The 24,900-nt window shown below is 47.4% G+C and overlaps 1 protein-coding gene across 2 annotated transcripts; it reads right to left on the reverse strand.

Annotated features, from left to right (window-relative positions):
- Nucleotides 1-10,912: 10,912 nt before the first annotated feature.
- On the reverse strand, nucleotides 10,913-24,600 carry LOC310701909 (extracellular calcium-sensing receptor-like). Of its 2 annotated transcripts, none has more exons than XM_083493420.1 (5): nucleotides 24,170-24,600; nucleotides 21,324-21,551; nucleotides 20,277-20,403; nucleotides 15,336-15,630; nucleotides 10,913-11,105 (listed from the first exon to the last, which is right to left on the reverse strand). In XM_083493420.1, the coding sequence occupies exons 1-4, from the start codon at nucleotides 24,554-24,556 to the stop codon at nucleotides 15,614-15,616; spliced, it is 759 nt and encodes a 252-aa protein (XP_083349546.1). In that variant the 5' UTR covers nucleotides 24,557-24,600; the 3' UTR covers nucleotides 10,913-11,105; nucleotides 15,336-15,613. The 2 variants fall into 2 exon arrangements, with proteins under 2 accessions (XP_083349546.1, XP_083349547.1); XM_083493421.1 differs by lacking the exon at nucleotides 10,913-11,105 and adding an exon at nucleotides 14,382-14,453.
- Nucleotides 24,601-24,900: the final 300 nt, after the last annotated feature.

The raw sequence follows: 24,900 nt of genomic DNA on the forward strand, positions 1-24,900 counted from the left end.
GAGGCAAAAAATATTACTTTCATAAATATGCTCCTGGGACTTGAAGTAGGGATGACTCTTCCTACAAAACTAAAATCCCTTTCAACCCAATATCCTCTGTTTTCTTTTTCTTTTTTGGATCATAGTCAAATGTATCTGAATGATTTAACCCACCTTATTAAACCAAAGGGGCCACACGATGGCATCCTGATCAATGGTGACTTTTACGCCTGCGGATCCCTCTCTCTCCACACTCCCAACTTTCCCTACGTGAAGGGAGTCATTGGCAAGCATCACAATGTTCACCAGGTCAAATTCAGCTGTCAGGTCCCCATTCTCATCTAAATATATTCCACCCATAGTAGCATTGTAGAACTGAAAATCACTCAGAAAACGGTGAAACTGGAATGACAGAGAAGATCGCAGCATTTAAGAAAGTTGGCTGTTTCAGCCCAGGTGGTTCACATATTATCTAGGCCAGTGTTTCCCAACCTTTTTTGGGCAAAGGCACACTTGTTTCATGAAAAAAATCTCGAGGCACACCACCATGCCAGATGGGGAAAGGTCACTTTTTACTTATGTAAAAAATAAAATAAAAAAAATAGTAACAGCATAGAAGGTAATGGTTAGGCTAGCATCCCTCTTCCAAATATGCTAGGTTTTTAATTTGCAGGGACTGTTCTACATGGGAAAGCATTCAGCACTGTCATTCTCCCATCTGCCATCTGAATTGGTACTATTCTGGGTCAACTTACTCTGCTGCATGTGTAGATGAAAATGGCACCAAGTGTGGGGGAGGGGGCAGAACAGGTTTCAGATACAGGATATTAAGCATACACGTACTTCAGATTGAACTGGTTGCTTGCTTTGCAAGTTTTCATTTCCCAAATGACTGCCTTGGCAAGCGCAATACCTACCAGGCCCAACGCCGGTCTCGCGCTGCCGCTTCCCGCGCTCTCAAGGACCCGGGAGGAGGAAGGCGTGAAGGCAATCCCGAAGGTGCGAAAACCTCGCGCATGCGCAGGCCTTCCGCCTGCGACAGCCCAGTAGGCCGGCCGAAGCGAACGGCGATGGGATGTGGGAGGGAGCTCGCTCGCCGCCCCGCGTGTGCCTATGTGGGGCACGTTACAGCCCCGTGACGTCAGCGCCACGCAGGCAGGCAGGCAGACGGCGAGAGCCCCACGCTGGGCGGCCTCTCCTCGCCGCCGCCGCCCCGCCTCTCGCCGCCCGACTCGCCCGCCTCCCTCCCACGGCACACCAGGCAACGTCTCGCGGCACACTAGTGTGCCGCGGAACACCGGTTGGGAAACACTGATCTAGGCACCTAGTGGCCCTGGAGGGTTTTTCTATTTAATGTTCCCAATATAGTTCTTTTTTAAAAAAAAATATTTTCAATGCAAAGTTACAAAAAAAATTACAAAGATAAAATCCTAAAAAAGAACAAACCAACAAAAACAAATCAAAGCAAACAGAAACCAAAAAAGAAATAACCCACACCTAAAAAAACCATACCCTGCCATCATACTAATCTTTACGTACATATACACATATTGACTTCCTTCCTCTGTTTTGAGACCGCAAACATTTTAATCTTTTTGAATTGTTGTGTCTAATGTAAATTTCCTCTGTCTTTACACATATTGCACCGCTTGTCGATTTCTTTAACCCTGCAATGCTTCATTCGCTACAGACCGATATACTTACTCCAGAACAATATTTTTTCATATACAGTGGTGCCCCGCAAGACGAATGCCTCGCAAGACGGAAAACTCGCTAGACGAAAGAGTTTTCCGTTTTGGAGGTGCTTCACAAAACGAATCTCCTATGGGCTTGCTTCGCAAGACGACAATGTCTTGCGAGTTCCTGCTGGTTCCCCCCCCTTTTTTTCTAAGCTGCTAAGCCGCTTATCAGCTGATCCGATCAGCAGATAAGCCGCTAAAAGCAGCTAAAAGCCACTAATAGCGCTAAGCCGCTTATCAGCTGATCCGATCAGCAGATAAGCCGCTAATAGCGCTAAGCCGCTTATCAGCTGATCCGATCAGCAGATAAGCCTCTAAAAGCCTCTAAAAGCCTCTAATAGCGCTAATCCTTCAATGGGCTTGCTTCGCAAGACGAAAAAAACCGCTAGACGAAGAGAATCACAGAACGGATTCTTTTCGTCTTGCGAGGCACCACTGTATTCTTTAACACAATCCCATTCCTTTGCTAATTTTTGGTCCGATTGTCCCCTTAAGAATGCTGTGAATCTTGCCAAATTTATAAAATCACAAAGTTTAATTTGCCATTGTTTTATTGATGGGATTTTTTCCCCTTTCCAGTTTTTTGCTATGATAATCCTGGCAGCTGTTGCTGCATAAAGGAATACTTTCCTTTGATTGCCAGGAATGTCTTTTGCAATTATACCTAAAAGAAATGCCTCCCGTTTATTACCAAAAGATATTTTAAACTTTTTTTTTATTTCTTCATATATTTCATTCGAAAATTGTTGAATAGGTCGGCATTCCCACCACATGTGAAACATTGTTCCTATTTCTTTCTTGCATCTCCAACAGGTATTTGATTTTGATTTATAAATTTTTGCCAATTTTAATGTAGTTAAGTACCATTGGTATATCATTTTCCCAATAAACTTGAGGTCTTTCAGAATGGGTTCTTCCATCAGTTGAGCAGCCTAAGAAATAGGTTCCTTTCAAGATTTGACTGAACATGAGTCGACTGATTTGGCTTGCATTACCAAGAACTTTCTGATGCTAAGAGCTGTTTGACAGAGGAACAGTCTCCCTCAGGAGGTTGTGGACTCTCCTTCATTGGAGGTTTGTCAACAGAGGTTGGATGGCCATCTGTCAAGAATGATTTACTCGAGATTCCTGCATTGCAGTATGTGGGACTAGATGACTTTCAGGGTTTCTTCCAATTCTACAATTCCTTGATTCCATAATTTGGGTGAACAAACTGGGTGTGTCTCACCTTACCTAGCTCTGCCCACCTGAGTTTATGATACTGCTCCAGGCTAGACTAGGGGGGTCAAGGCAGGTGTGTTGCTCTTGTCTTTAGAGACACCATCTCCTAGACCAGGGAACCATTTGGCCTTGGAATGGGTTTGTGGAGAAACTTTGGGAATACACTTTATTGAACTTCTTACATGCAGTAGAATGCTATCTTGCTGTTATGATGGCATACCTAGGAATGTATATGATTGGAGATGTAATATGAATGTTGTCAGGGGTTCAGGAGCAGAGGCAAGGGCAAGGGAGGAAACAGAGAGCGAGGGGGAGGAGGCAGAAGAAAAGATGAGTGATGACGACGACCCGAGATCTCCGAGTCTTTCCAGTGAATCAGAAGATTCACAGAAAGGAGCACCAGTGGCCAGGGCGAGGGGGGAGCCTAGGGGGACACCCCAGGAAGATAGAGCCAGAGGGGACTCGGAGGGGAGCAGTTGGAAATCGGGACCAGCGTCACCGCCAGAGAGCAGGGAAGAGGAAGGGCGCCAGGGATCAAGCGCTGGCAGCTCACAGCAGGAGGGAGGGCACGAGTCAGGAGTGGCCACACCTCCATCGGGGAGCGAAGAAACGGTCAGACGGAAGGTGGAAGGTTGGGCGCGCGCGCCAAGTTCAAATGCACAGGAAAGTGACGCAGTAGGCAGCCCGGAGAGGGAGCCAGGTCCTAAAGCCCGGCGCAAGGAGACAGGAGGGTCCGGGGGGTCGGCATCAGAGGAATCCCGGAGGGAAGAGACCCCGGGGGGCAGAGGGACCCAGAGGAGAACAGTCAGGCGGAAAAGGTGGAGCATGGCTAGGATATTAAGTTGGTGCACAAGGGGCGGAGACTCAGACGGAGCTTCGCCGATCTAACCATAAGATGTAGAGTTGCACGCAGCAGCTTGAGAATGGAAACTGTAACTCAATAAAGACTTTTACTTAATGATCGCTGGCTAGCGTGATCCTCTGTGAGCTAGGATCGGGGAGCAACTCTGACAGTAAGCTCCGTCTCTTCTGTTGTGGGCATCTACGGCCTCACGGAGAGGAGAGAAAGCGGGTGCCTACTAGCGAGCTCACGAACGGCAGACAACATGACGGCTGAACAGCAGATAGCGGAACTCAGAGAAGCAGTGTCACGACTGAATGCCGAGGCTCTTGCATCCAGGAAGAGAGAGGAGGACGCAGCTGCCGCCTACAGGGATCTCCAGGTCAGGTTGGAAGTGCTTACGAAGCAAGGGCAACTGACACCCGAACCGAAGGGGATTGGGTTGGGGAGACGAACAGGCGGTCTGGTCTCTCACTTCGATGGGAATCTGCAACAGTACCCCAACTTTAGAGCAGATGTAATGTGTGCACTGCAACTGCTGAATAAAGACTTTAGAGATGAGCAAGAGAAAGTGGGATTCATCATGTCCCATTTGCATGGAGATGCTAAAGCATGGCTGCACAATTTGTGGAGGGATAAGGATCCGGCGCTCCAAAATGCGGATGCCTTTATTAAAGCGATGGATGGGTGCTTTTTATCAAGCATTGACGTGGATCTTGCTCGGCAGCAGATACATGGACTGAAGCAAGGGAGGGCCAGCGTAAGGCAGTACCATGCCCGCTTTTTCGCTTCGGTCAGTGCCCTGGAATGGGACAGAGATTCGGCTCCTGTAAGAGACCTGTTTTGGGAGGGATTGCACGGCTCGGTTAAAGATGAAATTGCGAGGGGGGAGAGACCCCGGACCACGCAGGAGATCGTTCAGAGAGCGCTGGCGGTGGGGGTGCGGCTGGAAGAACGTCCGTGGAGCAGGGACGAAGGGCGTGGAGGGCGCGAACCAGCCAGGGGCTCCTCCTTCCTTCCCAGAGAAGCAGCGCGTGCGCAATCCACGCCTCCGCCAGGAGGAGGGGCGGAACCTATGGAGGTTGGAAGTGCAAGGGCTCAGTCAGCAGCCAGAGCCCTAGCACCGGCAACAGTGAAAGCGAAACCTCCTAGAGGGAACAGGAAGTGTTACATCTGCGAGGAGCCAGGGCATATGGCGAAAGAGTGTCCTTGGAGGCTCCACAAGCACACTGCAGCCTCAGCAATGGTAACTGCAGCAACGCAGCAAGGAGAACCACAGCAGGGAAACGACGGAGTCTGGCTGGAGGAAGAGGCACTGGGGCCCAGCCAGACGTGTCAGTGAAGCAGTCCCCAGAGATTTTACAGCCCATGGACCCCCTCCCGCCCAAACCAGTAGTGAGGCTCACCGCATCGCTCCAGCTGCCCAATGGAATCACCATGGACGTGCCAATCACCATTGACTCTGGAAGCAATGCGGACTTTATAGGGCAAGACTTTGTCGACCAGCACGCTATACAGTTGCTGCCGGCCACGCTGCCCCTGCAGGTTGTCACGGTGGATGGCAGGGAGCTGCTAGGGGGGCAAGTGGTGAAGCAGACGCCACCAATGGTGATGCGACTTGGGAATCACAGGGAAATCATCAGCTTCAACGTCACTCAACTATCGGACACGCCCATTGTATTGGGCATGAGTTGGCTGGACAAGCACAGCCCAACGCTAGCTTGGTACCAGAGGCAGCTGACCTTCGGCTCTTCCTGCCCCGGCAGGAAGGAGAGGAAGAGGAGTCACAGCTGCAGCTAGGCACGCTGCAAGCGGTTCCCCACAAGTACGCAGAATTTTTGGAGGTTTTCTGCGAGAAGGAGGCAGACAGGCTACCCCCCCACAGACCATATGACTGCAAAATTGACCTGCTGCCGGGGGCGGCGCTGCCCAAAGGGAAGCTGTATTCCATGTCTGAGGACGAACTGCAGGAACTCAAGGAGTTCATAGATCATAATTTGGAGCGTGGTTTCATCCGGGAGTCCAAGGCAGCGGGGGGCAGTCCTGTATTCTTTGTTAAGAAGCGGGACACGCCCCAAAAAAGACTTGTAGTGGACTATCGCATCTTAAACAGTGTGACCAAGCCATCGGACTTCCCCATGCCCCGAATCGACGACCTCCTCGCAAAGGTACGGAAGGGCAGCGTGTTCACCAAGTTAAACCTGCGAGGGGCATACAACCTCATTCGCATGCGGGAAGGAGATGAGTGGAAGACAGCCATGTTCACGCCCCTGGGCACCTACGAATATAGAGTTATGCCTTTTGGATTGCAAAATGGCTCCCACGTTTTTCAAGCGTTCATGCATCACGTGTTGGCGGGGCTCCTCTACAAGACGTGCGTCTGTTTCTTGGATGACATCCTGATCTTTTCGGAATCGCAGCAGGAGCATGACAGACACGTCAAGGAGGTGCTGAGCAGGCTACAGCAGCATAGGCTTTACGCCAAGCTGGAGAAGTGCCAATTCGACGTGACGGAGGTGGATTTTCTGGGCTACAAGTTGTCTGACAAGGGGCTCGCCATGGACAGCGCCAAGGTTCGAGCGGTGTTGGATTGGAAAAGCCCACGCAACCGGAAGGAGGTCCAACGGTTTGTCGGCTTCGCGAACTTCTATCGCAAGTTTATCAAAGGCTTCGCTATGCAGACAGCGGCCATCACGGACACGCTCAGCTCCAAGAAAAAGAAGTTCATCTGGACAGAGCAGGCGGAGCAGTCCTTTCAGGCACTCAAGCGTCTCTTCGCGTCGGAAGAGCAGCTGCTGCATGTCGACCCCAGCAGGCCAATGAGGGTGGAGACAGACGCTTCGGACAGAGCCGTGGGAGCAGTCCTGCTGCAGAAAGACCCGCAGGGGGTTTGGCGGCCGGGAGCGTTTTACTCCAGGAAGCTCAGCAAGTCCGAACAGAACTACACCATCTGGGACAGGGAGTTGCTGGCCATTCATGCAGCGTTCAAAGCGTGGAGGCACTTCCTGATCGGCGCCAAGCACACGGTGCAGGTCTGCACGGACCACAAGAATCTGGAGCACTGGCGCACGGCACAGTTCCTGAACCAGAGGCAGATACGTTGGGCTGAGTTCTTTGCGAACTTCGACTTCCGAATAGAGTATGTCCCGGGGGACACCAACATCATGGCGGATGCTCTCTCCCGTAAGCCACAGTATCTGGAGGAAGCAACGCCAGCGGCCGCCATGCACATCTTCACACCAACAGTGTGGGCGTGCGCTGCGGCAACAGTTGACCTGGAGGGGTGCGACGAGCGTTGCAGGATGACTCCTTCGCGCAAGCAAAGATGGCAGAGGTGCAAAGGGGCACGGCAGCGACCGAAGAGTTCCAGCTGCGAGATGGATTGCTCATCCGTAAAGGGGCCATCTACGTGCCGGGAGACGAACTTCGCGCCAAGGTACTGCAGCAGCTGCACGACGCGCCCACTGCCGGGCACTTTGGCAAGGAGAAGACGGTGGAATTAGTCGCCAGAGACTTCTGGTGGCCCGGAATGAGAGGGGAAGTCGCGGACTACGTGGCGAGGTGTGACACCTGCCAGAGGGCCAAACCAGTGCACAGACCGCCGGCCGGACTGTTGGAACCGCTGCAAACTCCGGTCGAACCATGGGAGAGAGTGGCCCTGGACTTTGTCACGGATCTGCCCAGCTCGAGGGGCAAGACGGCCGTGCTGGTGGTGGTGGACTTGTTCTCCAAGATGGCACATTTCATTCCGTGTGCTAAGGTGGCCACGGCGGAACAAACTGCCAAACTGTTCATAGACCACGTGTTCAAGGTTCACGGTCTGCCGCGGTCTATTCTGTCCGACCGAGGGCGACAGTTCATCTCGAATTTCTGGCAGAAGCTGATGGGCTTCCTGAACGTCAAGATCAACCTGGCGTCGGCTAGACACCCGCAGACCAACGGGCAAGCGGAGCGGGTCAATGCCATCATGCAGCAGTACCTGAGATGTTATGCGAATCAACAGCCTGCGACGTGGGTGGATTACCTGCCTCTCGCCGAGTTCGCCTACAACAACACGAAGCACGTGTCCACGGGGGTCACGCCGTTCTTCGCCAACAACGGGAGGCACCCCAGAACCTTCCCGGGACTGGAAAGAATGGGGGAGGGGGAGCCGCAGACAGCAGATGCGTTCGCGTCGGAGTTGCAGGAGGTCCACGATCAGCTGCGGCGGCACCTGGAGCTGGCCAAACACGCATACAAGGTACAAGCGGACAAACACAGAAGGGTTGGCGAAGAGATCCATGTGGGAGACTGGGTCTGGTTAGCAGCCCACGCAGTGCCGGCCAGGTCGTTGGCGAAGAAGAAACTAGGGCATAAGCAACTGGGGCCCTACCAAGTCGAAGAGCAGGTCAACCCGGTGGCTTTCAGGCTGGTGCTTCCGGAGGGTTCCAGGATGCATCCGGTGTTCCACAGATCGGTGCTCACTCCCTACAAGGCACCGCACAAGTTTCAGGAACCAGGAACGGCACCGAGTCCGTTCAGAGAGAGAACCGGGCAAGCGGGAGTGGCACAGGAGGAGCGCATCAACGAAGTCACGGAGATTTTGGACTCCAGATGGGGGGAAGAGGGGGTAGAATACCTTCTTGCCAAGGAGGGCACCCCAGCCAGTGCCAACAGCTGGGTGCCGGGCTACGCTTTAGACGAACCTCTGCTCAAGGAAGAGTTTCATGCCCTCTTCCCACATAGGCCAATGCCAGCAGACTTTTTCGACGACTGGCTTTTCACGCCCACGCTTTCAGCCAGCACGTTCCGGGGGTTCGACTCGGACGAGGAACCGACACGAGACGCCCGTTCCCCGGAGGGGTCACCCTCGGGATCTGCTTCAGAACCCTCGTATTGGTGGGATGATCGACCAGAGGAGCAGTTCCGCAGAAAGTGGCTGGAGGGTCCAGGACGAGCAACGTCTCCAGAAGGAAGCGAGGGAGAGACGGACATGGACGTTTTCGGGGACGACCCGGGTTTCGAGCACGGCGGCACAGAGATGGAAGCGGAGGTGACCGTCGTCGACGAGAGCAGGGAGGAAGAACCGGAAGACTTCAGATGGAGGCCCGCCACGGGAAGCGAACTGTATCCGACATTCGTCCCCCTGACTCAGCAGCACCCAGCTCCCGCACCGGAAGGAGGGGAGGGGGGAAGAGGGGGCTTCGAGGGGGGATGGATGTCAGGGGTTCAGGAGCAGAGGCAAGGGCAAGGGAGGAAACAGAGAGCGAGGGGGAGGAGGCAGAAGAAAAGATGAGTGATGACGACGACCCGAGATCTCCGAGTCTTTCCAGTGAATCAGAAGATTCACAGAAAGGAGCACCAGAGGCCAGGGCGAGGGGGGAGCCTAGGGGGACACCCCAGGAAGATAGAGCCAGAGGGGACTCGGAGGGGAGCAGTTGGAAATCGGGACCAGCGTCACCGCCAGAGAGCAGGGAAGAGGAAGGGCGCCAGGGATCAAGCGCTGGCAGCTCACAACAGGAGGGAGGGCACGAGTCAGGAGTGGCCACACCTCCATCGGGGAGCGAAGAAACGGTCAGACGGAAGGTGGAAGGTTGGGCGCGCGCGCCAAGTTCAAATGCACAGGAAAGTGACGCAGTAGGCAGCCCGGAGAGGGAGCCAGGTCCTAAAGCAAGGAGACAGGAGGGTCCGGGGGGTCGGCGTCAGAGGAATCCCGGAGGGAAGAGACCCCGGGGGGCAGAGGGACCCAGAGGAGAACAGTCAGGCGGAAAAGGTGGAGCAGGGCTAGGATATTAAGTTGGTGCACAAGGGGCGGAGACTCAGACGGAGCTTCGCCGATCTAACCATAAGACGTAGAGTTGCACGCAGCAGCTTGAGAATGGAAACTGTAACTCAATAAAGACTTTTACTTAATGATCGCTGGCTAGCGTGATCCTCTGTGAGCTAGGATCGGGGAGCAACTCTGACAAATGTCATTTCCTTTTAAGGAATCTTTGGTCTTCTCTTTGAAAGGGACACATGATCATTGCTAGCAGTCCATAGTCTTGCAGATCAAGGTAACTATTGAAGGGTCTATTAATTCTGTATCAATCATTTTGACTCAGGTAGGTTGCTGTGTTGGTCTGGCGTAGTAGATACACACACACACACACACACACACACACACACATAATTTTTAATATTCTCTAGTAGCACCTTAGAGACCAACTAAGTTTGTTCTTGGTAGGTATGAGCTTTGTGTGCATGGACACTTCTTCAGATACCATGTGCATGCACACAAAGCTCATGTCAAGAACAAACCTAGTTGGTCTCTAAGGTGCTACTGGACAATTCTTTTATTTTTTTAATCATTTTGATGTACAGTATTTTATAACCTCATTTATCTCCTTTTTTAAATGCTTGGTTAATTTCTGTCAATTAAAGGTAATGGACCTACAAATCTGTCATTGAACCGGCCGTTATTTAAAATGGAACAAAATCCATCCAGATAATTAGAGAAGGAAAATGAATACCTGTGATGCTTGGACGTTTTCATCTTCCAACCTGTTCTGACCCATCATCACCACCCTCTTGGGTCTAGAAGAGTACGCAGCATTTAAGGCATGGGCCAGAGCTCGGACCGTGTTGTAAATGCTGTAGGTGTCCTGAAACAGGCTCCTTTCAAGGACGTCCTGAGAGAACCCTGAAAGGTTCTCCTTCACTTTGCATCGCTTCTGGCCTTTCACAGAAAACACATGCTTTGAATATGAGCAATTATAGCCCCAAGGCCAAAATGGATGGTAATTAATGTAGGCGGAGGAAACTGGCAGATTATCATCATGTTTTGATCTTTTTTTGGTCTGGATAAATAAAGATAGATATCCATGAATGTGCTTGTTCTCAAGTCTTTTGGGAGACATGTTGGAGCTGACATATGAGAAAGCTATTGTGATCCAAACTTTCCCAGTAATGGGTTCCAGGGTTTCACTCACTGTTTCTATTGTATTTGCAGCTTCGAAGGGGGACTGAGAGTCCCCATAGTAAAGAAACACATTGATTCTCCTGTCCATGGAAAGTGAAATCTTCTTCATGAGCTTTGTGTACTCATCTGGTTTAAGCAGATTGTCTCGTGAAATTGTTTGTGAGAAAGCAAGGCAGACACCATCCTTAGCAAGCGCAGGTGCCAGGGTGCTCAGAAACCTTTCTCCATTGTCAGAGTCAGGAGCTATGAGCCCAATCCAAGTCCACCTGAAATGTAGGAGTAGCCTGACAATCCCTGAGACTGGGGGATCTTCATTTGGGGTCATTCGGTAGAGCAAAGGAGATTGCCTTTTGTCAAGGGCATGATGAACAGAAGCATAACTGACCTAGGAAGTACAGGAAGATATAAAGGGTTTTATTGGTCAACTGGAAATTGTGGTGTGATGTCCTGCTTCCTCCACAACTCTTTAAGAAAACATGGAGCAACATTGCTAGATTTAGACCCTAGATCTTATCTGCTGTCCTTTTAAAGTTGCACAATTAGAACAGCAACAACCCACATTCATAAGAACAAGTAATGAAAAACAGCAGAATCTGTTTTAAGAGAGATGGCTTCTGTTGGTGTCAGGGAAGTGCCATCAGAACAGGGGCGGGAAACAGAGGGGCAGTTGTGTTACAGGGAGCCTCTGAAAATATTGCGAAGCAGTTCCTCTTCTGGTGATGAGGAAAACCCCACCTCCAGTGGGGAAGAGGTGAAAGGACCAGAGGATTCTGGTGGGAGCCTCAGCACCACTCCTGGCAAAGCCAGCCAGGAGGGAAGCACGCACCCTCTGTCCCTGCGCAGAAGTCTAAGGCGCAAAGAGGGGAGGAAGAGGCTGGGCGTAACGAGGCTTTTATGCTGGAGAAGGTCCAGGAAACAGGCACTCCCGGATTCTGCTAGCGATTGAAGCAGACATGAACTTTGGGGTTCTGCAGTGTAAAAAGTTTGCATCTAAAGAAAACCTGTAAAAGACAGGTCTGAGTCCTGCCTGGTTACTCGTGAGCAGTCACCCTTGCCATCTGACAGTTGGGGCTGTTCTGGGATTAAGAAGTTTTAGGGCAATACTCAACTAGTGACTAGTAGTGTGGGAATCTGTCCCATTTTTCCTATACTGTTTTCCAGATTTAAAATCCCCACCCATCTCACAAAGCTGTTTGCTCTTTGAGAGGAAACATTCCTTTACCACATAGGCCAGGGGTTCCCAAAGTGATGCCCTCCAGATGATATTCAACTCCAACTCCCATGAGCCAATGGGAGCACAACTCCCATGAGCCAATGGGAGTTGTAGTGCAGCAATACTGGGAGGGGACCACATAGGCTACTGCTGATATAGGTAGAGAAGCTACTTAAACCAGTGATTTTCAGAGAATGAGTCAGAGATTTGGGTGGTTGGGTCAGAGCAGAGGGACTTCATATGTCCAGAAAGCTGTTCAACAGTGGAACAGACATCTTTGGGAGGTGATGGACTCTCTTTCCTTGGGTGTTTTTAAGCAGGGGTTGGATGGTCATCTGTCATGGATGCTTTAGTTGAGATTCCTGCATTGCCGGGGGTTGGACTAGATGACCCCCTGGGTCCCTTCCACACTGGCAGAGAAAGGGGGGCAGTGGGGGTGGACTGCCTCCCCCACCCGGGAGCGTGGGGCAACAGGACTACCAAAGTTCACCCAACCATATTTACAGCACCTAAGAGACTCTGCTGCCGCCGCCGCTTCTGCTCTTGCAGCGACCAGCAATTCCTGGGGGGAGAAGGCGGCTCTCCAAGCCAGATGTTTCCTAGCTTATGCTTGCCCACCCCCTGCCACCCACACACCTTCATTTTTTTTAAAAAGATATTTATTAAAAGTTATTAAGATATAACAAGAAAAAAGAAAAATAAACATACAAAATAAAAAACAGTTAAAAACACACATTAATTTTCAATAACATAACTTCCATACACTTATTTCCTCGGACCTCCTCATACCTCCCTTCTTTGTATTCCAGTTCGATTTGTTAGTTCAGCAAATCCTTACCATAAAACTTTTACCCATTTGTGAAACCTCTTTTTTTTCATATCTCTTAAAGCATTACAGCTGGAAACCGCTTAGTTTCTATCCAACATCCTTCTAACATTCATTAATTTTACAATGTTTCTGTAAGTAGTCTTTGAATTTCTTCCAGTCTTCTTTCACCGACTCTTCTCCCTGGTCTCGGATTCTGCCAGTCATTTCTGCCAATTCCATGTAGTCAATCACCTTCATCTGCCATTCTTCCATTCTTTTTTCGATGGTCTCTGTATTTGTGTTCACCTTCTGCCCCAAATTATTAATACTTGTAGTATTTAAATCAATTTTGCTTGATGCTTCCACAACTTGTTTATTTGTCTCAGCTACTTGTTTATTTGTCTCATTTAATTGTCTGTTTGTGTCAGCTACCTGTTTGCTTAAACTTTCCAAAGATTCATTAATTTTAGCAAGTGCCTGTGCCAAAACTTCTTCCGACAACATAACTTTTGGTTTAGCCTGTGGGAGTGTGACCCCAATGTTCCAGATGCACCAGATGTCGAAAACCTTCGCTGCGCAGTATCTGCCCGGAATTGTCTGCCAGACCTAGTAGTAGTGGGTTTTTCCTGCGACGACTCTATCTTCCCTTTCCCATCTGCCATAACAGTCTCATAGAAATTCAAGGTCACTCCCACAGTACAACAATTGTTTTGGTATAAAATGAAATGGAATTTTCCTTTGAGCCCGTTGTTATTGTAGCAATGTCCAGCTTCCTCTAGGGGGACAGAGTAACAACCAGAACTTGCAACTTTTGAGAACAAAAATTATCTTTGTAAGCTCCCAATTCACTTTAAAAACAACAGTCTCAGTGCATTTAAACAGTTACTTTCAAGCCAGAAGAAGTCCAGAAACACTGTATCCCTTTTACAGAGTTAGCTGTCAAAACTTTCTGCTATGCGACCCTTATCTCAAGGCAGTCCGTTCCAGATTTTAAACAATGAATTATTACTTCCTTTTCCCCTTCTTTTTTTGCAGGTATATTCAGCTCAGTCTTTTTCCCCCCTCCTCTCCTGCAATCCGGAGGGGGAGAACCACTTTCAGATGTTAAGATCAGCTCTTTTTTCCAAGCAACTTTCTATGTTTCCGCTTTAGAGTCTCTTTGCTTTGATCTATTTACAACGCAGGGAAAGCAGACTTCCTGGTTGTACCTTCCCCGCTCAGTACCAAATTAAATGTCTTTCTTTGAATCTGTTTCAATCCTACTCACGGGTAGTTGTTTTCAAAAGCCAATTGTCCCAGAAAAAAGGCAGCGCTCTCTGGTAACAGCTTCGCGGCTTCGCTCCACAGAAGAAGCAATCGGCTCACTGCACCACACCACCCCCACTCCGCTCGGGAGCCCGTTGCCAAGCTCCTTTTGCAATTGGGGGGGCGCAAACAGTGCCCGCTGAGTCCCAAGTTCACAGGCTTCCCCCACCTGTGATTTTTGAGGGGTCCCCGCTGCGCCGTAGCAGTAAAGACCCAGTTTCCGCGGAGCTCTGTCCCTCCAAATCAGAGGGAAGCAGCCATTACCGATGGCGCCACCCCGGAAGTCCCACCCACACACCTTCAAGGACCAATGAGGAGTCCGACGCTGCCCTACCTGAACGCCCCTGGATGCAAAGATGGCATCCACTGAGCAAGGGGAGGGACAGAAGGTGCCTAGATAGAGGCCCCTAGGAAAGTTAGGAAAATAAAGATTTAAGTACTTATGCTCACAAGGTTAAGTAAATAAACCAGAAAATAACATTTGCAAGTGTATCTTATTTTTGCTTCTTTTAATAATTTCAATGGGGGGGACGGGACAAAAACATGTCCGCACCGGGTACCATCTGACCTTGCTACGCCACTGATTGAGTGTTAGCTCACTTGAGTGTTAGTTTCACATGAGTTTAGTTTTTCTGCCCAATATTTATTTATCCTCCATCTTAAAGTCCCAGAGCAGGTTACAAAAATAGGCTCGTGTAAAGCCATCCCTGAGATGGCTTCTAGAGGCTGCATTTCTGAACCACCAAGATACGATTCCTGCCCCGTGTAAATTGCTGTTTTCCTATTCATTTATTTTTTTAAAAAGAGGTGCGGGAACTCAGCATGAACACCTTTCTTTTCCTCTTAGAAGGTGCCGGCTGGAAAAAAAGCCTGTTTCCCCTTTGTAAGTGTAAAGTACTTAGCAGCTCCTGTGAACCTCCTGTTGTAGCTTCTGAGATGTCTTTGTATTTCCGAAAGGTTTGTTCCCCCCTTAGACTGCTCTGATGGTGACTCTCTTTCTGGAAAAAATCTTCACCCAGCAGGACAAATCCTTCAACATAAGAAGAGGCTCCTGGATCAGGCCAACGACTCATCTAGCCCAGCATCCTGTTCACACAGTGGCCGGCCAGATGATTGTAGGAAACCAGCAACCACAGCATGAGCACGAAAGCCCTCGTGCCTCATCATAGCTGTCAACTTTACCCTTTTATTGTGAGGAATCCTATTCGGAATAAGGGAATTTTCCTTAAAAAAAAGGAAAAAGTTGACAGCTATGTGCCTCATATGATTCCCAGCAAGTGTATTCATACCTGGGGGATTTTGTAGGTTCCCAGCATATTTGAAATCTGGAGTGAGGTGTCAGAGTTGACCCCTTCAATGAAAACCAAGGGCTTCTTCTCTCTTCCGCAGTGGTAGTTTGGGACATTGGCCCTCCCAGGAGAGAGCAGATCTAGCGTGGTGTCATAGGTCATCCTTGCATCGAAATAATTGTCATAGATGTCATAGCCCAGGGTGATGTTGGGTAAGATCCGGGGGTCCTGATTAATCTCATGGATGGCAATCATGAAGGACAGGAGATACCAGTATGCTACCATATCTGCTGCCCTGCAACAAAGCATGAAGCCGAATGTCAGTCTCCGTTCAGTGAAAAGTGTCAAGTCCCTTCTTTCTTAACCCTATAAGAAATTGCAGCCACAAGAATGAAGCAAAACAGAACATCCACATCACATAATCAGTCATTTGTGAGTTTGTTGGAAGGTGAATGGCTGCTTGCCAGTCAAAGGGAGATAGAAGCATATTTGAGCACTAGAGTACTGGAAAGAGGGAGTGAATACAACTCTCAAATATATTGAGCAAAAGTTTGTAAAAGGACGGAGCACTAGTTCAAGGGGAGTGGTAGGTTATAAGAGTTTGTTTCCTTATTTTTAAAAAAGGAAGAGTAAAATAGAGATCTTTACAAGTCATATGATTCCTGCTTCTAATTGTTATTGCTGTTCTTATCCTATTTAGTACCCACCTTTCACGCTAAGGTCCCAGGGCAGGTGAACTGTACTGGCTACCAGTTGATTTCTAGACTCAATTCAATGTGATTATATGTTAACTTTATAAATACATTGCGACAATTTAATAGTTTTACTCCTGTTCCTTTCAGAGGAGTCCATATCAGGCCATCTTTACATGTCCCAAGTTAAGAAGTTGGGATGCAGATGATCTCTGGCTTTTCATGATTCACCATCAATTTGTTTCTTTCCGATGGAAAAAGAAGGGAGGGAATCAATGCACATGCATTTTGTGTCTGCAATGGGCAAGATCTAGAAAGCACAACTTATCCCTGGCATATAAGCATTACAGGCTTGGACAATCACAGCTGAGCATCATAGTATTAAACAAGGTTCAATGTAGATGCCTACCCATTAATCACAATTTTGTCTGCTGTGCAGAAATTGCATGGGGAAAATGCAGCGTACCTTATAATGTAAATGTAAGGTGGGGCAAGGAAATGGTGTCCAATATGAACAATTTGTAATGTAGATATGACCCCGCTTATGAGGTGGTCTCCTGGTTCGTAATAATTCATTGCATCTGGACTGTCCCTTCTCAAGTTCAATGGGCATTTTGCTTTCCGCATCTTAGAAGCTGCACAGGGAAGCAGCAGCAGCAGCAGCAACATCAATAAGAGCCTCACTCTGGGTCTGCCTCCTGTCATTACGTCTGTTGTCACTGCTCTCAACTTAGCAAGAAACTGAGAGTCTCCAGCAAGACTGAAGCCCCAGTGACATTGAGAGGAAAGGGACGATACGAAGCTTTCACACTGGCAAAAACCCTGCCTGCACATGAGGTCTTTACATATGCAGCAAGCATTTCAAGCTCTCATTTCTGAAATGTCTGTGTCAAAAGTGGGTACTTTGCTTGAGTTTTGCCAAGGAATAAATCACTATGATTATGATAGGTATGTGGGGAATAATCCTCTCTGGAATCACTGTGGAGCTTGGGCAGCAGCTGCAGAGCTGGAAGAAAACATTCCAATCTGTTTTCTCCTGCTCTGGAGGGTAGGACTCGAACCAGTGGCTTCAAGTTAAGGGAAAGGAGACTCCAACTAAATATCAGGAAAAACTTTCTGACTGTGAGAGCTGTTTGAGAGTGGAATGGTCCCCCTTTGGAGGTTGTGGACTTTCCTTCCTTGGAGGTTCTTAAGCAGAGTTTGGATGGGCATCTGTCTTGGGTGCGTTAGTTGAAATTTCTGCATTGCAAGGGGTTGGACTAGATGACCCTTGGAGTCCCTTCCAACTCTGCACTTCCATAATGCTATGATTCTATGTTCACAATATCTCACTGATGTGGCAAAATGTGATCCTAGAATGACAATTATTTAAGATACATCACCACATAAGCCAGGATGGATCCAAACTTGAGGCTTTCACTGCTAGGCCGCATTGCTGCGATAAAAATGAATGTATTGCCTAGAATGTTGTTTTTGTTTCAAACACTGCAAATTTTGGATAAAATGGATTGTTTCAAGAAGTGGCAGAGAGACATTTCTAGATTTGTCTGGCAGGGCAAGAAGCCTAGAATAAAATTCAAAATACTAACGGACGCAAAGGAAAGAGGTGGATTTGCCCTGCTAGACCTTAAACTTTATTATGAATCAGCAGCTTTTTGCTGGCTGAAAGAATGGCTGCTTCTTGAAAACACAGACATTTTGGACTTAGAAGGTTTTAATAATGTATTTGGATGGCATGCATACTTGTGGTATGAGAAGGTCAAAGCACATAAAGCATTTAAAAATCATATTGTCAGGAAAGCATTGTTTAATGTCTGGATAAGATATAAGGACCTACTTGAAAATAAAACCCCAAGGTGGCTGTCACCGATGGAAGTGAAGGCTCAGAAAAAGCTCAATATGGAGGCCAAATGGCCGAAATATTGGGAAATTCTGGAACAAGAGGGAGATAGATTGAAACTGCAAAGTTTTGAAAAAATAAAAAATAAAGTGCGAGATTGGCTTCATTACTATCAGATAATGGAGGCATACAATTTGGACAAGAAAATTGGCTTCCAGGTGGAAAAATCAAAATTGGAAACAGAACTGTTAGAACCCAAAACCAAGATTTTGTCAAAGATGTATAACTTGCTGTTGAAATGGAATACTCAGGATGAAACGGTGAAATCTGCTATGATTAAATGGGCACAAGATGTTGGACATAACATAATGATGGCTGACTGGGAACAGTTATGGACCACAGGTATAAAGTTTACGACATGTAATGCCTTAAGAGAGAATATTATGAAAATGATATACAGGTGGTAGATGACACCAGTCAAGCTTGCAAAAATCTATCAGGCTTTCTGGGAGATGATCTATAACGAAATGAAAAAGGTATATAAATATACCTTCCTGAAGAAACCAGAGGCCTTTCTCCTGGGCATGGTCGGCCAATTGGTGCCAAAGAAGGACTGAACTTTCTTTATGTATGCCACAACAGCAGCAAGAATACTTATTGCAAAGTATTGGAAGACACAAGATCTACCCACTCTGGAAGAATGGCAGATGAAGGTGATGGACTACATGGAACTGGCGGAAATGACTGGCAGAATCCGAGACCAGGGAGTCGGTGGTAGAAGATTGGAAGAAATTTAAAGACTATTTACAGAAATACTGCAAAATTAATGAATGTTAGAATGATGTCAGAATGAAGTTAAGTGGTTTTAGCAGCAATGTTATAAAGGTGTATGTAAAAATGGATTGTTAACAGGTGAGAATCCAAAGTTATAATATATTAAGTTAAAGGATTAAGATAAAAACAAAGAGGGAAAGAAATTGCTGAATTAACTAACTGAACTGGAATACAAAAAAGGGAGGTGGGAGGAGGTCAGGGAAACAAGGAAATGAAATGTAAGGCATGGAAAGATTGATTTGTTTTTAAATGTCCCTTATTTTTTGTATTTTGTATTTTTTATTTTCTCTAATATATTTTTTTCTTGTCTATGTAACCTTTTTTTTAAAAAAAAACCTTAATAAATATCATTTTTAAAAAAAAGCCAGGATGGATCACCACATAAGCCAAGTGGCTGGATTTTGTAATTGCCTTTCTGTTCACAGATCCCTACAATGGAAAAGAATGTACAAAGAATCAGATGGCATCTTTGCTTTTTGTCGTCAGATGCTCCTTTGTATTCAGACCAGGCCTGAGTAGTATAATGTAGCACTTGGGGAGGAAGATGCAGCCCAGAAGCCCAGCACTGGAGGCCAACATAGAGAAGACCTGCACGGCTACCATGTATTTTCCCTTGGTGCTCTGGTAGGTGGGCACAAAGGAGACCCAAACACTGCAGAAGACCAGCATGCTGAAGGTGATCAGCTTGGCCTCATTGAAGGCCCCAGGCAGCTTCCTGGCTAGGAAAGCCACCATGAAGCAGATGGCAGCCAGGAAGCCCATGTAGCCGAGGGCACTGTAAAACATGGCCACAGACCCTACATTACATTGCAGGATAATCTCTGTAGGCTGGGAGTGCATGTCTGAGTCTGGGAAAGGGGGAGAGGTACTCAGCCAGGTGGTGCAGATGAGAACTTGGACACTGGAACAGGATAGGATGACAGCGTTGGCCAGAGTCTTCCCCAGCCATTTCTTCACCCTGTTCCCTGGCTTTGTGGCCAGAAAAGCCAGCACAACGGTAATGGTTTTGGCCAACAAAGAAGAGACAGCAACTGAGAAGATGAGGACAAATGCAATTTGTTGGAGAAGACAGGTGGCTTTTCTTGGCCGGCCAATGAAGAGCAAGGAGGACAAAAAGGAGAGCAAGAGGGATACAAGGAGGGTGTAGGAAAGGTCCCTGTTGTTGGCTTTGACTATGGGAGTTTCTGAGTATTTAATGAAAATTCCTAACACCAAGCATGTGATTAAGGAGAATAACAAGGTAACAAAAGACAAGAGAATCCCCAAATAGTCTTCATAGGACAGGAAAGTGATAATCTTGGGAACACATTGATCTCGGTCCTTGTTTGAGTGCTGATCTTCTGGACATTTGGTGCAGACATCTGCATCTGAAAGTAAGATGAGTGATTTCAGTACCCAGAGTCTCAACCAAGGGACATTCCCAGCCCCAGTGGGAGATACTATGACTTGAATCGGCAATCTGTTGCATGCAAAGCAGATATCCCAACCTTGGGTAAAGGTTTTATGGGAGGGGGGAATAAATGATACTGTTTTGGACAAGATTACAAAAGTTGCCCTATTCCTTCTCTCACTTGCCTTCCACAGTGGAGACTGTCCCTTTTACACAGGGAGAACAATCAAAGCAGCAAAGTGGCTCTCCTTCCCGGATGACCTTGACATCCCCAATATGACAGCTCTCAGCACATCTGGATTGAGGGATAGTCTGCCCATAAAGAAAGATGGTCAGGAATTAGTAGTATGTCTACCTATGCAAAAATACTGGAGCCAATAGGAATCTTCCGCCCGTGGCAAGGAGTAGGTCTGGTGGAGTGGTTTTTGGTGGAGTGGACAGTTCTCCAAATGCAGAGAAGTAGAAAATGGATTCCCATTACCCAAGGATTGGTCCTTGGACCTGTGGTTTTTACCTTCTTCATAGTTGTCTACAGATAGGGGTGAGCATTCAGGCAGCCATATTTGATGATTATAATAAACTGTAGGTGGTGCTGTGGTCTAAACCACTGAGCCTCTTGGGCTTGCCAATGGGAAGGTGGGCAGTCTGAATCCACACCATGGGGTGAGCTCTAGCTGCTCTGTCCCAGTTCCTGCCAACCTAGCAGTTCAAAAGCACACCTCTGCAGTAGATAAATAGGTATCGTTGCTGTGGGAAGGTAAATAGCATTTTTGTACGCTCTGGCACATGTCACGCTGTTGCACCAAAGCGGTTTAGTCATTCTGGCCACCTGACCTGGAAAAGCTGTCTACAGACAAATGCCGGCTCCCTCGGCCTAAAAGCAGAGATGATCACCACAACCCATAGTTGGATTCGACTGAATTAAACTGGGTCTAACCTTACCTTTACTAAAATTTTAATGGAATTTTAAACAAAAATAGATTGTGAAGACCTCCAAAAGAACCTCTCCAAATTTGAGTTGTTGAGCAATAAATTGGCAAATGTAATTCAAAGCAAACAAGCGTGAAGTGATGGAAGTTGAGGCAAAAAATATTACTTTCATAAATATGCTCCTGGGACTTGAAGTAGGGATGACTCTTCCTACAAAACTAAAATCCCTTTCAACCCAATATCCTCTGTTTTCTTTTTCTTTTTTGGATCATAGTCAAATGTATCTGAATGATTTAACCCACCTTATTAAACCAAAGGGGCCACACGATGGCATCCTGATCAATGGTGACTTTTACGCCTGCGGATCCCTCTCTCTCCACACTCCCAACTTTCCCTACGTGAAGGGAGTCATTGGCAAGCATCACAATGTTCACCAGGTCAAAATCAGCTGTCAGGTCCCCATTCTCATCTAAATATATTCCACCCATAGAAGCATTGTAGAACTGAAAATCACTCAGAAAACGGTGAAACTGGAATGACAGAGAAGATTGCAGCATTTAAGAAAGGTGGCTGTTTCCACCCAGGTGGTTCACATATTATCTAGGCACATAGTAGCCATGGAGCACTTTTCTATTTCCAGTACAGTGGTACCTCAGGTTACATACGCTTCGGGTTACATTCGCTTCAGGGTACAGACTCCGCTAATCCTGAAATAGTGCTTCTGGTTAAGAACTTTGCTTCAGGATGAGAACAGAAATCGTGCTTGGGCGGCGCGGCAGCAGCAGGAGGCCCCATTAGCTAAAGTGATGCTTCAGGTTAAGAACAGTTTCAGGTTAAGAACAGACCTCCAGGACGAATTATGTACTTAACCCGAGGTACCACTGTATATCTGAAGGAGTATCTCCACTCCCATCGTTCTGCCCGGACACTGAGGTCTAGTGCCAAGGGCCTTCTGGCGGTTCCCTCACTGCGAGAAGCCAAGTTACTGGGAACTAGGCAGAGATGTCATCCCACCAGATGTCAAAGAGAAGAAAAACTACCAGAATTTTAGAAGACATCTGAAGGCAGCCCTCTTTAGGGAAGTTTTTAATGTTTAACAGACTACTGTATTTTAATACTTTGTTGGAAGCCGCCCAGAGTGGCTGGAGAAACCCAGCCAGATGGGCGGGGTATTAGTAGTAGTAGTAGTAGTAGTAGTAATAATAATAATAATAATAATAATAATAATAATAATAATAATAATAATAGTTCCCAATATACCTGAGGTCTTTCAGAATAGGTTTTTCCTTCAGCTGAGCAGCCTGAGAAATAGGTTGCGTCCAAGAGGCTCTGTGTTGGGGTTGGGGAGGGAATGTCACCTCCTCTCAGAGTCCTGCTCCAAGCTATGGCTGCGGCTGCAGTTGTGACAGCTACCAGACAGGCTGCAGACTTGCAGGCCAGGCACTGCATGAGGCAGGCTTGTGACCCTCAACCAGGGTGAGAGCCTAATTGAAAGGGAAGTTTGGTTTGGTGGAGTTCCCCCTCTTTGAAAGGATCACATGATTAGTGCTAGCAGTCCATAGTCCAGCAGATCAAGGTAACTATTGAATCATAGAATCATAGAATCATAGAGTTGGAAGAGACCACAAGGGCCATTGAATCCAACCCCCTGCCAAGCAGGAAACACCATCAGAGCATTCCTGACATATGGTTGTCAAGCCTCTGCTTAAAGACCTCCAAAGAAGGAGACTCCACCACACTCCTTGGCAGCAAATTCCACTGTCAAACAGCTCTTACTGTCAGGTAGTTCTTCCTAATGTTTAGGTGGAATCTTCTTTCTTGTAGTTTGGAACTATTGCTCCGTGTCCACTTCTCTGGAGCAGCAGAAAACAACCTTTCTCCCTCCTCTATGTGACATCCTTTTATATATTTGAACATGGCTATCATATCACCCCTTAACCTCTTCTTCTCCAGGCTAAACATGCCCAGCTCCCTTAGCCGTTCCTTATAAGGCATCATTTCCAGGCCTTTGACCATTTTGGTTGCCCTCCTCTGGACACGCTCAAGCTCATCTTGTTTATTTCCCATGCTTTGCGCATTAGTGTACAGACATTGAAGTCCATTAATCATTCCCCCATGTCTCTTATTTAAGGATTTTTTCCTCCCACCACTAGGTCTGCGTGCTGTTTGCTCCATTTGGTCTATGACATTTGGATGATCATCTTCATCAATTGATAGATTCCTACCTTCAGAAGCACTGTCTCCCTCCCCCACATTAGTCAGTTTAAAGCCCTCCTGATGAGGTTTCTGAGATTTTTGGCAAAAACATTTCTCCCAACCGTTGTGAGGTGCAGCCCATTGCTTGCCAGAAGTCCATCTTCAAGAAACTGCAGTCCGTGATCTAAGAATCCAAACCGTTCCTGTTTACACCATTTGCGAAGCCAGCTGTTCACTTCCACTATTTTTCCCTCTCTCCCTGGGCCACGTTGTTCAACTGAGAGGACAGATGAGATGACAATTTGTGCATTTAGTTGCTTCAATTTCCTGCCGAGAGCCTCGTAGTCTCTTTTGATCTTCTGGAGGCTATTGCTTGCAGTGTCATTGGTTCCCACATGAACCAAGAGGAAGGGCTATTTGTCCGTGGGTTTTATGATTCCTTGCAGTCGTTCAGTTACATCTTGGATCTTAGCCCCGGGGAGACAGCACACTTCCCGAGACATCTTGTCAGGCCCACAGATCACTGCTTCTGTTCCCCTCAGTAGGGAATCCCCTATCACCACTACACGCCTCCTCTTAGGTTTGGTCGGGGTTCTTCCGTGAGCTGTCCGTTCCAAGGTCGCCTGCACATTCCCTGAGGACTGACTTTGCTGCTCGTCTTCATATACCTGATCGACTGTAATGAGGGAGAGATCCTCAAATGGAGTCTGCTCTTCGTCTTCCATGCTAGGGGAGAGGACCTCAAAGCGATTGTGTATTTCTAAGGGCCTATCAATTCTGTATCATTGATTTTGACCTACAGTATTTTATAACCTTATTTATCTCCTCTTTTTTAATGCTTGGTAAATTTCTGTTAATTAAAGGAAATGGATCTATGAATCTGTCATTGAACTGATTTTCATTTAAAATGGAACAATGTCTATCCAGATCATTAGAGAATAAATATGAATACCTGTGATGGTTGGACTTTTTCATCTTCCAACCTGTTCTGTCCCACCATCACCACCCTCTTGGGTCTAGAAGAGTACGCAGCATTTAAGGCATGGGCCAGAGCTCGGACCGTGTTGTAAATGCTGTAGGTGTCCTGAAACAGGCTCCTTTCAAGGACGTCCTGAGGGAAACCTGAAAAGTTCTCCTTCACTCTGCATCGCTTCTGGCCTTTCACAGAAAACACATGCTTTGAATATAAGCAATGATAGCGTTGAAACCAAAATTTATCGAAATCACTAATGATGCCATAAACCGGCAGATTACCCTTGTGTGTTGATCTCTTTTTGGTCTGGATAAACAAAGAAAAATATCCATTAATGTGTTTGTACTGAAGGAATTTGGGAAGCATGTTGGAGCTGGCATATGAGAAAGCTATTGTGATCCAAACTTTCCCAGTAATGGGTTCCAGGGTTTCACCCACTATGTGAAGTACAAGTGCAGCTTCAGTGCTGGACTGAGAATCCCCATAGTAAAGAAACACATTGATTCTCCTGTCCATGGAAAGTGAAATCTTCTTCATGAGCTTTGTGTACTCATCTGGTTTAAACAGATTGTCTCGTGAAATGGTTTGTGAGAAAGCAAGGCAGACAACATCCTTAGCAAGCGCAGATGCCAGGGTGCTCAGAAACCTTTCTCCATTGTCAGAGTCAGGAGCTATGAGCCCGATCCAAGTCCACCTGAAATTCAGGAGTA

Source organism: Podarcis liolepis, assembly GCF_965112155.1.
Source record: "Podarcis liolepis genome assembly, chromosome: 2".
Lineage (NCBI taxonomy): Eukaryota > Metazoa > Chordata > Lepidosauria > Squamata > Lacertidae > Podarcis > Podarcis liolepis.

Bases quoted from the DNA above. Each gene is read 5' to 3' on its own strand.
- LOC310701909 (XM_083493420.1), bottom strand. From the start codon at position 24,556: ATGCTTCCCAAATTCCTTCAGTACAAACACATTAATGGATATTTTTCT. The intron at 21,552-24,169 runs GTATTCATATTT...CTGTCATTCCAG, and splicing joins AAAAAGTCCAACCATCACAG to TTTCACCGTTTTCTGAGTGA. The intron at 20,404-21,323 runs GTGGGTTAAATC...CTTTATGGGCAG, and splicing joins GGCCCCTTTGGTTTAATAAG to ACTATCCCTCAATCCAGATG.